Source organism: Genypterus blacodes, unplaced genomic scaffold (genome assembly GCF_046128005.1).
Source record: "Genypterus blacodes isolate CSIRO-AG114 ecotype Tasmania unplaced genomic scaffold, CSIRO-AGI_Gbla_v1 ptg000045l_1, whole genome shotgun sequence".
NCBI classification, from domain to species: Eukaryota; Metazoa; Chordata; class Actinopteri; order Ophidiiformes; family Ophidiidae; genus Genypterus; species Genypterus blacodes.
The window spans coordinates 2,254,536-2,268,135 of NW_027466858.1; the positions used below are offsets into that span (position 1 = coordinate 2,254,536).

The 13,600-nt window shown below is 45.8% G+C and overlaps 1 protein-coding gene across 2 annotated transcripts; it reads right to left on the reverse strand.

The window, feature by feature from the left end:
- Positions 1 to 239: 239 nt before the first annotated feature.
- Positions 240 to 12,616, reverse strand: mapkapk5 (MAPK activated protein kinase 5). Of its 2 annotated transcripts, XR_012963594.1 has the most exons (15): positions 11,702 to 12,616; positions 10,200 to 10,273; positions 8,295 to 8,370; positions 7,234 to 7,331; positions 7,022 to 7,130; positions 6,344 to 6,433; positions 5,813 to 5,908; positions 5,651 to 5,731; positions 5,320 to 5,507; positions 4,983 to 5,103; positions 4,452 to 4,582; positions 3,647 to 3,762; positions 3,393 to 3,497; positions 2,149 to 3,224; positions 240 to 1,989 (listed from the first exon to the last, which is right to left on the reverse strand). XR_012963594.1 is itself a non-coding variant. In XM_076149337.1 (14 exons), the coding sequence occupies exons 1-14, from the start codon at positions 11,735 to 11,737 to the stop codon at positions 3,130 to 3,132; spliced, it is 1,416 nt and encodes a 471-aa protein (XP_076005452.1). In that variant the 5' UTR covers positions 11,738 to 12,616; the 3' UTR covers positions 240 to 3,129. The 2 variants fall into 2 exon arrangements, 1 of the variants encoding a protein (XP_076005452.1); XM_076149337.1 differs by having other exon boundaries at positions 240 to 3,224.
- Between the last annotated feature and the right edge of the window lie 984 nt (positions 12,617 to 13,600).

A 13,600-nucleotide genomic window follows, 5' to 3' on the forward strand; every position in this document is an offset into this window, starting at 1 on the left:
TTCTCAGTGACGTCATCACAAAACAGGGATGCTACTTCAGCTCGGGTCGCCGTCCGTCCGTCCTTCACGAGTGTCCTTTAAAACAGCGACGTCCAAACAAGCGTGCGTTTCAAACCCGCATCTCTCCGTACGTCGCAGAGGTGCGCATACAGCAGCCGAGAGACGAGGGGGGTTTAAGAAAAAGGAACCGGAGCGCTGACTGTGCCCGCTTCGGCTTTTTTCTGGTCATTATAAATGAGCTGGAATTTTTAAAAAGGACTTGTTCTGTTTTCAGTCAGCGTTTTTTTGGACAAAAAAGCTGAATCTATTTCCCAGCAGATGGAAAAGAGGAAGTGACAGAGGTGGAAGCTATATAATCTTATTGAACTATCCGTGCTCGCCACACAGCACAGCACAGGCCGCACCGCAGCCATGGCAACCGGCCCGGATGCCAGTCGAGAGGGCATCCGGGCGGCAGAGGAGCACTGGACTGGACCGAGCAGACACACACAAGTGTAGGAATCCTTTGCAAGTGTTCAATGTACAGTATAAATATCTATCACTACACTGCCCTTTGATAATATTCCAACAGCCGCCCAGGCAGCCAGAGATATAAACTCAATATTACCTGCGGGGGTGGGGGGAAGAAAAGAAAGGAAGGGAAGCAGCTGTGATTCATCGACAGGCCTCCAGAAATACAAAGAAGACAAATACACTCCATCATCTTGATCCACACATACAGTATAAACACACACACACACACACACACACACACACACACAGGTATAAGATAACTACATGCAGCCACACGTCCATGGTCGACACAACACGCCTCCCTCCCTCTGTAATACTGTCACTGTGCTCTCCAAAGGGCTTCACTCAAAATTTAAAACAGCTTTGAGACCAAATGGACATAAATTAAAGAGTGTATCCACTGTTTCTGTCCCTCAAATCTGCTCATGATCCGTGACAGGAACAGCCGCGTGTGTGTGCTTCTATGTAAATGCTGCAGCGCAAAGTCGGGGGGGACTGACTCCTATGACATCACAGGGGTCACCACCGTGTGATGTCACAGAGGTCAGCTCAGTCCTCCTGACTTTGCGGTCACAGAAGCCTTTGTAAAGTTGTGTTGATGTGCTGAGTCGTGCTCACAAAGGCCAATAAATGGAACTTGATGTGCAAAATGGGCGGGGACTCCCTATAAGACACCGCCTGTTTTTGGATGTGGGCTTCTTTTTGTTCAGCTTGGATGTAAATGAGGACTTTCAGAGGTAAGACATTTGTTTGCAAAGCAGAGCCATTTGGAATCGACTTCATCCGCTCCTCGCATGAAATCAGAATCTCAAACAAAAGTACACAAATCAATGAAGTTACTAACACACACACACACACACCCTGTAACAGCACATGATGACGATGATGATGATGAAGATGACCCTTCAACAAGGCACTGTGGCTTCTGCTTAGCTTTGTACTAAGGCCTTCTAAATCACCAGATATGGTTCTCACCGGGTTTTTAGGGGAACATTGAAAGCATCATCACAGATAACCCACATGATCACTCAATCAATATAGGATTGATTCATATTGCCTTTGCACATTTAACCATATACTGTATGTATATATATGTACACACACACACATACACACACAGTACATGTTAGTGCAGCCACCCCCACATGTAAAAGAGGAAATAAAACCTTTAACATAAAAGTTCAAAGGGGCAAATTCAGAGATGGATTATTAAATCAAACATAAACACATGAAGGGAGCTCCGATCAGGTGAGACATGCTCTCTGTCTGCGCTCTGAGGATAACACTGTACACCTGAACACCAACCCCTCCATGAAGGGTTAAGTGATCAGATGTGATTACATCATAAACCCTGGGGTCAAGCCTTCACTCTGCCTAATCAATGTTTTCAATAGCAAACCTAAGGCCGATGATGAGAGAAGAGGAAGGAACGTTGCTGTGATTCAGACTGGATTTGTTGAAATGACTGCACACACACTAACACACACCGTCACACTCACACGTCTCACACGGACAACATGTGAATGAAGTATTGCACATCCTGTGAGCTCTGTGTGTTGTGTGTGGATGTGGTTTTATGGACACACACACACGCGCTAAACTGATGTGTGCAAGTGGCGAAGCGATCATGACAACGATCCATCTGTGTTTATCTGAGCCCAACAACATCCACGCCAACTATTTCAATATTAACCAACCTCCTTCTGTATTCCAGAGATACGCCTCTAGGTACCAAACTCTCATGAAGCCATTTCACAGCTTTAACTGAGCCTTGCCACCACAAGGCTGCCATGACTCAGCAGAAACCAGCTCAAGTCTAACCGGCACGTTCAAACGTTTGAAATGTTACTCTTCATTTTAACTCGCCAGACACTTCATGAACGGAAAGGAGTGTGTGTGAAACAGACAAGGAGCGTCTGAGGAAGCCAGAGATAAAAGCAACCCTTGTGTTTCTGTCTCTGATGCTGGATTCGGTGCCGTTTCTTACGAGCGTTCCTAAAGGGGGCGTGGCTAAAGGCTGCGTTTGTCCCTGTGACGACATAAATAAATAAAAGATTCAGATTCAGAATGTGTGTGGAAGAAACGATACAGACACTTCCTCTCCACCTTAGAGCCGAGGGGGGGGGGTGGGGGTGGAGCTACAGGTAAAGGTATAAAATAAGGGAACTCTGTTAAATAATAAAACTCTTAGAACGGTTAAAACAACATCAAAGAAGTGGGACAGAAGGTGAGACAAGCAGCAAATACAAATCCCACCCAGAAAATAAATCCTTACTTTCAAGTGATTTCTTCTTCTTCTTCTTTTTTTCCTCCTCTTTTCTCTTGGTTTTTTTTGTTGCAAAAACGAAAAATATAGGTTTTTTTCAATGTTTCTTTGCAGTTATCCATTTAAAAAAATTATAGTACCAATGAGTCCTCTTTGAAATATATCTACAGCTGTACACGATACGGTCGGGCGGGTGGATTCTTGGAGGAAAAAACATTAGCAACATGGATTTATATTAAAAAAAAAGCTTTTGTCTCTTGTCTTTACAGGTGTTGAGTTTAAAAAGGGATCATAGTCAACCGGATAAAAAAGAGATCGGGTAAGAAAGACAGCGTTTTGTTTTTTTTTTGCTAATGAGACTCTTCCAGGTTGGTCTTCTCCTCGATGGCCTGTTTCACGATTTCCGCCAACTTCAAGCGGTCCACTTTGTCGGAGAACGCTCGTCCTGCAAGCGAAGACGCAGACACACACATGAACGCATGAACGCTGTCTTTATGTATCCTTATTAGTTGTATTGCAGCGTTAGTGGGTTGAGTTTCAGTAGTAATTAGGTCGTATAAAGGGGCGTTTTGCTTGTGTTGGACTGTAGACCAGAGGAAAGACAGACACTGACCGTCCCAGCTGAGGCCCTGCAGTCCGTCCCTCAGCAGTTTACAGTCCCGGTTGAACCTCCAGGCGTCATGCATCACCTCATTCAGCTTCTCATCCTCATTCTCTCCTGGACAGATTCACAGTTAGTTTACAAGCTGATTTCTCTCATTTCTATGATCACACTCGTGCCATTTCCTGTATTAGTCATGTATAAGTTGGTCGTTCTGGGTTGACATCTTTTGACAACAACGTCTCATTCCGTGTGTTTGAACTGACCGGCTTGTGGAAGGATGCACTGTGCGATGACGTCTCTTAGTTTCTCCAGCGCTACATTGGAGTCTTCTCCTCCGTTCTCCGGGTCGTGAATGAAGAAGCCGTCGCTGGGCTTGGGCCTGGAACGCAGAAACAGGAAACACACTCAAAATCACAAATACAGGCAGCAATGAATAACACAAAGTCAAAGATTACAGAGCACATGGAGGGTTACAAGCTTGATTAGGAGAATCTGTGAAAAGCTTTAGTTAAGCTTTATGAAGCAGTACTGCACTGCTGTAAGTCGGTAGATGAAGACGGCAGCTCTGTTACAGCTCTCCTGACCTCCTGACCCCACATTCCTGAACTAGTCAGCTTTTTTTCCCCCACCCATGGTCCGACGAAGCAGCCCAGACGCCCGCACCAAATACAGGAGAAACCTCCCGAAAATGCAGAAAATGCAGAGTTTATATATTTAGGCTAAGGGTTATGAAGACGAGAGAACAGCTGAGCAATCACATCCTGCTTGTTGTTGTTGGGCCAACAACCAACGCTCCCTGACCAATCAGCTTAGGTACGTTTATGTGTTCCAATGTAGAGAGGCAAGTTGTTTTACTGTGTTACACACACACACACACACACACACACACACACACACACACACACACACACACACACACACACACACACACACACACACACACACACACACACACACACACACACACACACACACACACACACACACACACACACACACACACACACACACACACACACACACACACACACACACACACACACACACACACACACACAGTCATCATACCCGAGGAGTTTCCGCTTCCTGAGGATTGGGTTGTTGACAGAGTTGAGGGGCTTCAGGCTGACATTCAGATCCTGGATCCTCATGTTGGCCAACTGCTCTGCGTGAGCCTGCTGTATGCCTGCGACTACCGCCTGGGAGAGAGGAAGAGGGAGATGATGATTACCATGATGGTCCAGTCTGTCAGATTTACAACTATCAAAGCCTAAAATAATACTTAAGCCAGACATCATTGAAAGAATAGGAAATAAAGCTAACTGTTATAAATGTTCACATTTCCTCTGAACTCTGCTGCATTGATTACAGAACCAAAGAATCATCTGTTCTAAATATCAACATCCTCTTTGTGACTCAAAGTAATCAGGCATGTGTGGGAAATGTGCTTTTAATTTCTAAACCTAAGATTGCAAAATAGCAAATAGACGAATGAATGATGAAGACATTCCCCTTTGTTCCAGCAACTTGGTTTTGGCAAAAACAGTCAATCAGAACAGAAGACGCTGACTCCGGTGTTTAAAAATGCTTCCCACCCACCTTGTCCATCATCATCTGGGCGGAGGGCAGCACATTGTCCAAAGCCTCAGTGCAGTTGAGCCACGGGTGAGCCAACACACCCTCGATAGTCAGCCGCTCCTCTGGCTTCACCTTCAGCAGCCTGGCGGGAGCAGGAGATTTTCCCCGATGAAGAGTGAGAGACGAGGGAATCAACGCGCAAAAAAAGAAGGTAGTGTGAACCAGTGGCAATATGGGAAAGGCGGGATAAGGAGGATGGAGACAGATAAAGAGGAGAAAGTAATACAGGCATAAGAATGTAGTCACAACAAGAGGGAGAGTGCAGACGCGTACCGGCGAGAGGAAGCAAAAGACATACTTGCGTACAATGTCCTTGGCCATCTCAGAGATCTGGCTCCACTCGTCTTCGGGGAAGTCAAAGCTGCCCGTCATAATCTTCTTCCTCATGTCCTTGGGGATGGTGCGACTGTGGTGCTTGGAATAAAATGGAGGGTAGCCGCACAGCATCACGTAGATGATCACACCCAGAGACCATAAGTCACAGCTCTGGAGAGACAGGAGTGGAGGAAGAATAGAGTGAAGGAAGACCTCTGACCTTTGACAATATCAGACAGATTTCCAGTGGCGATGGCTGTAAGAGGAAGAAGAGGAAGAAGAAGAAGAAGAGTACATCTCCTGCGCCTCCTCACCTTGTTGTAGGTATAGGGAGTGGGTGAGGTAGGTATGATTCCAGACTTTTCCTTCTGGTGTCTTCTTTGAGCCTCAAGTACCTGAACAGAAAAATGGATTGTTTATTACTGTTGCGGTATCGGCAGTGTGTGTGCGGTGTGTGGCGTGTTTGTGCTTTGTACCTGAGGTGCTACGTAGTAGGGAGTGAACTGAGGGGTCATCAAGTCCCCTTGGTCTATTTTGGCAAAACCAAAATCACATAACTTCACAGGAGCATCCTGTGGAGGAGACGGAGCGACAGAGGGACGTGAACATATGTGTGTTTGCACTGACATGGCAGCAAAGTGAGAGCAGCGTCGTAGCTCGCGAGTCAGTGTGTGAGGAGTGTTTCTCTGGGTTTAACTTGATAGTTTCTTAGAAAGCAAACACTCACGTTCCAGAGATTCCATAGAAGGTGCTGCTGGACCGAGGCTGGATTTTGACACCAATGCAGCACAGCAGGCTCAGAATGTGTGTGTGTGTGTGTGTGTGTGTGTGTGTGTGTGTGTGTGTGTGTGTGTGTGTGTGTGTGTGTGTGTGTGTGTGTGTGTGTGTGTGTGTGCGTGTGTGTGTGTGTGTGTGTGTGTGTGTGTGTGTGTGTGTGTGTGTGTGTGTGTGTGTGTGTGTGTGTGCGGATACTAAATGTGTCTTTAGTTGCATTTTCAGCTGCTTACCAGAGAGTTGTCCTTGAAGAGCAGGTTCTCTGGCTTCAGGTCACGATGTGCAATATTTAGGGAGTGACAGTGTTCCAAGGCTTGACTGATCTACAGGGGAAGATACATCAGACTGAGTGTGTGTGTGCGTGCGAGAGAGAGAGTGTCTGTGTGTGTGTGTGAGAGAGAGAGAGAGAGACCTTGAAACAGATTGCCGGTGTTCTGTGTAGTATCAGTTTGAGTTGGTATGTGTGGCGCGTGTCTCAGTGCTCGACTGTTACATGTGCTGCTCCGTCCAAGCGGGGGGGCTGCTAATGACATGGAGAGGCTGCCTGACATGCTGTTACTCACAGGAAGGGAACGTTTCCCACAAGGAAACACATACACCCACACACACAGACACATATACACATAGATATACAGATACACAGACACACAGACAGACAGACAGACACACGCACACAGACACATAGATGTACAGATACACAGACACACAGACAGACAGACACACGCACACAGACACATAGATGTACAGATACACAGACACACAGACAGTTCGGCACACTGAAGACAGACTGACTGCAGTGTTTAATATTTCCATAATCAAATTGAGTAAACTAAAGATAAAGATGTGATAGGCTGAGAGTGTGTGTGTACCCGTGTGTACCAGTTTGTGTTTAAGTGTGCGTGCGTGTCTACCTGCTTCGTGACCTGGCTGGCCATCTTCTCAGTAAAGTGCCTGTGCTGGCTGATTCTGTGGAACAGCTCGCCGCCCTCCATCATCTCCATGACGATGAGGAGCCGCGCTCTGTTAAAGAAAAGGAGGAAGTCAGGGGAGATCTATGGAAGGAAGTGGACCGACATACAGCTACAGAGGTGCAGGACATGTGATGACACGCAGAGTTCCTCACCTGGGGCTGGATTCATGGGGGAACTGGACGCTGTTGGCGTAAACCTCCAATATCTGCACGATGTTTGGGTGGTGGGCACACATCATATGGAGACGCACCTGCAGGGCAGAGAAGGGAGCACTGAGGATAACGCATGGAAAGACCTGACTGGAGACTGTTTAGTAGTGGTGCTGAAACCAAGCATGTCAAACTGTTTCCACAACATGTGAGGATTTGCTGCTATTCTCTAATTTGGACATTTCAACAAAATAAGCCATTCTCCTGGCATTCTTTCCAGATATTGTTTTTTGGAAAACAATCCTAAGCTGCAGCCTTAGCCTGACAAGAGGAAACAGCAATAAAACATTTCAGCATTTGTTCAGCCTGTTTGTTGTCCTTGTTGTCTCCTATTAAGCGTTAAAAATATGAAAATAAATTAGCTATCTCCGCCTCTCACACCAGCCTGCAACCCTCTGCACACACACTACAAACAATATGCAGGCTTGAACCGAGTCAAGCCTAAGCTGCCAAACAGACTGAGACAGCGCTGCTCGGTGCCTGGAGACCGACGTTACATCTGTGAACCCGGCGCTCATCATTATTCCACACAAACACACGACGTTTCCCATCTAATGGAGTATGTGTCTGAGCTTCAAAACAACAAGGAACAAAAAAAGGCTGGAGAGAAAAAAAAAAAAGCAACCCAAAAAAAAACGTTTGGTGTAACAATCTGCGTCTGCCCTGTCAGCAACAGCTTGAGAGGAGGTCTGTGCTGCTCGTTCCCGCTGCATGTCTCGCTGCTTAGCTGCTATATAAGCTGCTTGATCAAAACAGAGGGCTGCTCCTGACGTGAAGAGGCTGGCGAGGCGGCGTCAGGCAAAAACAAAAACTCATACGGGGGGACAGACAAAGCAGAGGATGCAGACTGACATGGAGAGAGGAGGAACCGGGCCGTTATTAAAGCCTGATAACAGACAGACAGACAGACAGACGGTACAAATACAGCATATTAATGTGTCTGCTGAAGACAAACAGGCAGCGCTGCAGGCATTCATCACAACCACAGCAGTGTTTTCTCTGACCTCATTTCTGGCCTTGGGTCGGTCGATGAGAATCTTCAGGGCCAAGCGTTCCTGGGAAGATTTCTTCACACACACTCTGTACACAGGACGACAACAGCAAACTTACTTAATGTCACAACAAGCACGGTGTCACACATGGGGAGTGTCTACAGGGAGAATCGGGAAGAGAGAGAGAGAGAGTGTGTGTGTGTGTGTGTGTGTGTGTGTGTGTGTGTGTGTGTGTGTGTGTGTGTGTGTGTGTGTGTGTGTGTGTGTGTGTGTGTGTGTGTGTGTGTGTGTGTGTGTGTGTGTGTGTGTGTGTGTGTGTGTGTGTGTGTGTGTGTGTACTGGTTCCACGTGTTTCTGGGCTTTGGGCTTTAGCCCAGTAACGTGTTCCAAGTCTGCCTCTCTCTAAAGGTTATCATTAGCAGTGTAAACGATACAGGGCGGCCATTTACACACTTACACACTCACACTGCGCGACAATCATGATTGACAACAAATGTGCAACAGGTGCCACAATAGCTGTCAGTCAAAGTGTAATTCTCCACAAATCCATACATTTCTTCTTTCTGATCAATGTATGCGCTTGATTGTGGGTTTAGTTTAAGTTGTTATGTGTTTGCGTCCTTATTTGCTCTTTGCATTGGTTTGAAATAGATGAGACTCTCTCGGTAATGATTGAGACATGGAATACAGTGCAGGCATAAACATTCGATTGTCTGAAACATCCATTAACTCTCGCTCCTCCCCCTCTAACAACGACCCACATCTCCACTTCAGACAGAAATCTCTGGCCCTTAAACTCAGATTACATTATTAAAGCATTACCCCTAAGAAACATTCTGCTTCGGCCAAAGTTCACTGGCTGGAAAGTAATACCTACCCTAATGAGTCACAGAGTCACACAGAGGGGGGGGGCTGGGTGAGTAGAGGATGTGAGTGTGTTATGAGACAAAGAAGAGAGAGAATGTGCTCAAAAGAATCAAAATGATTCATTTTACCGAAAGGTCCATGAATCAGAGAGGCGTCGGTGAATGAGCGCAGTGTGAATCATACAGTACGAGTGTGTGTGTGTATGTCTATATGAAAGACCGGCGAGTCAATCGGATCCTGTTCAAGCCGAGACCCCACGCGGTGGAGAAGCACACAGGTTGCTCTGCGCTGACCCACCGTGGCGTTCTCAGAGGAACAGAGGGCGGGAAAAGAAATCAATGAGAGACAAACTGATACATGCTGATAGGTCACAGCCTTCATGTAGTCAGCATTCAGTCAGGAGTCTTCACTCAGACACGCACTGACGTAATGACAGGCCTGACATGGGGCCGACATGTGACAGAAGCCTTCAGTTGGACTCGAGCCCAGGAAGTTTCTGCCAGAGCAAACTGAGCCACTTACATAACGGGCAATAAAAATATTCACTGAAGGAAACGGGCTAAAATGTAGCCAGACGTGGTGACGGCAGAGTAAACACACACACACACACACACTGGCTAACCCGGGCCTGTTAAAGCTCAGTCCAGCGACAAACATCTGGTCCATCTGATTCTAGATTTGTGTTAATGTGTCAAGGATGTAATGAAACGGCGCCGGTAAACTGGTGTCAACGTGAACGAGAGACAGACGCGCTGTGACCACAGGGGAAGTGAAGAAACGGCAAACAACAAACACGTGTCGGTAACATTTTTAACATTTGTGTTTGTGTGTGGGTTTCCTCCGGATGCTCCGTTCTCCTTCCACCTCCAAAGACGGGCAGCTTAGGTGAATCAGAAACTCTCAACGGCCCTTTAGGTGTGAATGAGAGTGTGTGTGTGTGTTTGTGCCCTGCCTGTCACCCATTCATAGGCTCCAGCACCCCCGCACGCGACCCTGTGAGGATAAGCGGCTACGGATAACGAATGAATGGATGAACGTAATCTCACACACCTGACAGGTCCACTGATGCCAGCTCCCAACTTCTGGGTCCAGTTTATGTTGTATTCATCTAGAATGGACGTCTCCTATCAGAGGGGAGACCACAACAGAAAATACATCACAGTTCACATCAGGTTTCAATCACATTCAGTTCTTCTTACTCCTTTCCTGAGAACGGCTGGTCTTGGAAGTTCCTGTGCGTCAACATCAGAGCCAGCTGTCAGCCTGAACATGTGTTCTACTGAATAACATATTCTTAGTATCATATCATTCCTATTTCTCTGTGTTGTCCCTGTCACTCCTGTGTTCCCTCTAATCTGCTCTGTGTAAACAAATACAGGCTGGTGATAATCGTCCCAATGGGCTGATTACTCAACGGAGGGCGCAAGGTTGGATTTACAGCACAACAAGGGAACGTCCAAAAGTGCATGATTAAATTCTCCCTGTTGACCCCGGAGCACCCACAGCATTGAGCACATTCTGACCCATCTTTGAGAGCACAGCCAGGGCCACTTGAGTTCACATTTTACTGCTGATACGGCTGCTCGGGCAGTAGCACACTGTGCAGGCCAGGGACAAACCCTGGTGCCAGGGTCCAGGGAAAGGTTTCTCATTCATGACACCGTGGAAAGTTGGAGCTGATAGGGACCGGTGACTAGAGCGTGACAAACTCTATGCCAATACAGACCTCAGACTTATCCTGAAACATTTGATTACTGTAGGGCTGTCAAAGGAGGGCCCAGTAACACAAACATACGGTAATCAGGTGATCATTCAGCTGAACCCAGTGACTGTAAGACCAAGATCATAAATCAAACACTTGAATGGGTGAAATTTAATAACAGTAAGTGTTGTAATTAAGAAAGTAATGCTAAAAGATTCTGTTTCTAGCGTCTCAAATTTGCTGCATCTCTCGGTCTTATCATTGCAATTTGAATCCCCTTTGAATTTGTGACCACACACACTTAGATAAAACGAGCAATCTGAGTGTGTGATAATTGGGTAATGGGATATTTTGACACATGTGTAAACTAAATTTCCTACTTTACAGGCCAAATTATTAATCGAAAATGAAATACAATTCATGTGATAAATAAATCCAATCCCAAACTGATCTCAGTAATTAACACTGTAGGGAACGATTGACAGCGGTGTCAAATCACAACATTCTCAAATAACTGCTTAAAATATGGGTCGATTACGATTAGAACATTTATTATGTGAGGAGTGGTGAAGGCTATTCTTCGGCATTGCTCACCTTTTATAGACTAGAAGATCAATCGATAATAACGAACATGAATTGTATCCATATTTTGATATCAACAGACTAAAGGAAGAACCCCAGACTGCAGACAGCCTCTAGTTGGCAGTCATCCAGCTGTCACTCAGCAACGTGCATCACTCCCAACGACCAAGATGTCTCCAGTACACTAACACAACTTCACTGATCAATCTCCTAAATAAAGGCACACCATTCTTCTTCTTAGCGTCAACGTTTCATTCTGTTCACTTACCTTGATGAATTTGTCTGCGTTGTTGTCCTCGGACATGATGGAGCCTCGGGTGGTTTGACAGCGGAAACAAAGCGCTTTTTCTTTAGCGGTGAGAAGTTTGGAGCTCAGTGCGGCCGCGAAGCTTTTTATACTACTGGTGGCAGAACGAGGCCATTGCAGCGAGAGAAGGTATCCGGCCGCAGAGCAGCCACGGCCGGGGTGCTTTCACTTGGGGAAGCCGACCTGGAGACGCGACACCCAGGCGGGACGATACTGCGCTGTCTCCGGCAAACTCGGCTCACAGCCCCGGGCTCCCACTCGCTCTTCTTCCAGTCGTCTTGAATTCACCACAGTGACCATGTAGAGTGCCAAAGTCCGAGATAGGTGACCGGGAAAACTGCACAAACGAAAATCCGGTGTGGTCCGGTCCACCGCTTTTGGTGTGGGACAAGAAATGTGTATTTTTAGCAGCGCTACGCTAACCTGACACAGAGCCCGGTGACTAACTTGGTGTTAGCCCACTGCTAGCGCACAGGATGGAGTCGCCCAGTCCAGACAGAGGGGAAGCCAAACGTGAAATGACTCCAAACATTCAATATTTTATCTCAAGCGCGTTGTCGGTTATTACAGAGCCCAGCTGATACACTGAGCACACAATGTTCTCCAGAGTTGAAACGCAGGACTGCCTGTCTATGTCGTCGAGCAGATCTATGCTAACGAGCTAACTAGATGATAAGTTAGTATGTCAGCAGCACGCCAAGCCACGGATATAAACATTATTATGAGGCGCACTATGAAGGACTGGCTCGCTTAAGTCATCAAAGCAGAGTCCCAATAATGAAAATTGGTTAATGAAGAATGTTTTGAGAGGTAACGAAGGATATGCATGTATCTCTTGGCTACCTAGCTAATCCCATAGCTCCTTGTCTGATACACAAACCGACTCAGTACTACGCAGAAGCAGGCTGTGCAGAATGCCTGATGGAAATGATGGACGCATTTTGTCGGTTCTCTCATCATTCCAACGTACTTCTATTTTCTAACAACAAGATGTACATTTTAAAACGCAATTGTTATATATAACTCGGTGCAAATGTATCTCTATAATAACTTATTCAATTTGTTTTAAATGTCTGTTCGAGACGGACAGACTCGGCCCGGTCCTTAAAAGGTCCCAGTTGTCAATGCGGATACAGGGGTCACAATAATCTGACTACAAATACGGCCGTTACACCCCTGCACAAATTCCAGATATCACAGGTTTGGGGCATAATATGATTATTTGTGGCAGAAATGTTTTTCCTGTCATCATAAACTGTTCATAAAACTTCTTAAACTGTTCATAAAACTTTTTTCACGGACCAGTTTTTCACTAAAACTGTTTGTTTGTGTATCAAGACATCTACTGTCCCTTCAGTTGTAACATTGATTCATCACTGTAGCCAGTCATCATTCCAAAATGTATCAAACTTTGTCTCCTTCAGACTCCAGATGGTGCTTTCAGCTTGTGTTGGCTCATACATGTAGGTGGTAGATGGTGGGTCATGGCAGAATCAAGTACAGATGGAGTATATAAATTATCACATAATTTTGTTATAGCTGCTGATTGTTTATACTTGTATCATAACATGATGCCGTGTCCTGATATGTCAAAATAAATGATTATGTTGAGGAGATAAATTAAGATTTTCTCTATCCCCACATTTCAGACTGTTTTATTTCTCTTGTACCATATCTACAGGAAGGCTGAGCCGTGTTCAACATGCCATCCAATTTAAAGGTTTGCAGTCGGTTAAACCCACGGACAAATTAACAAATTATGGACCAGTGAATTAACTAATAAAGTACTATGAAACACACGTTTTGTTTTACTTTGCAGTCTGAGTTAAAACTGCAAGATGTTTAGAACTTACTGTAAAG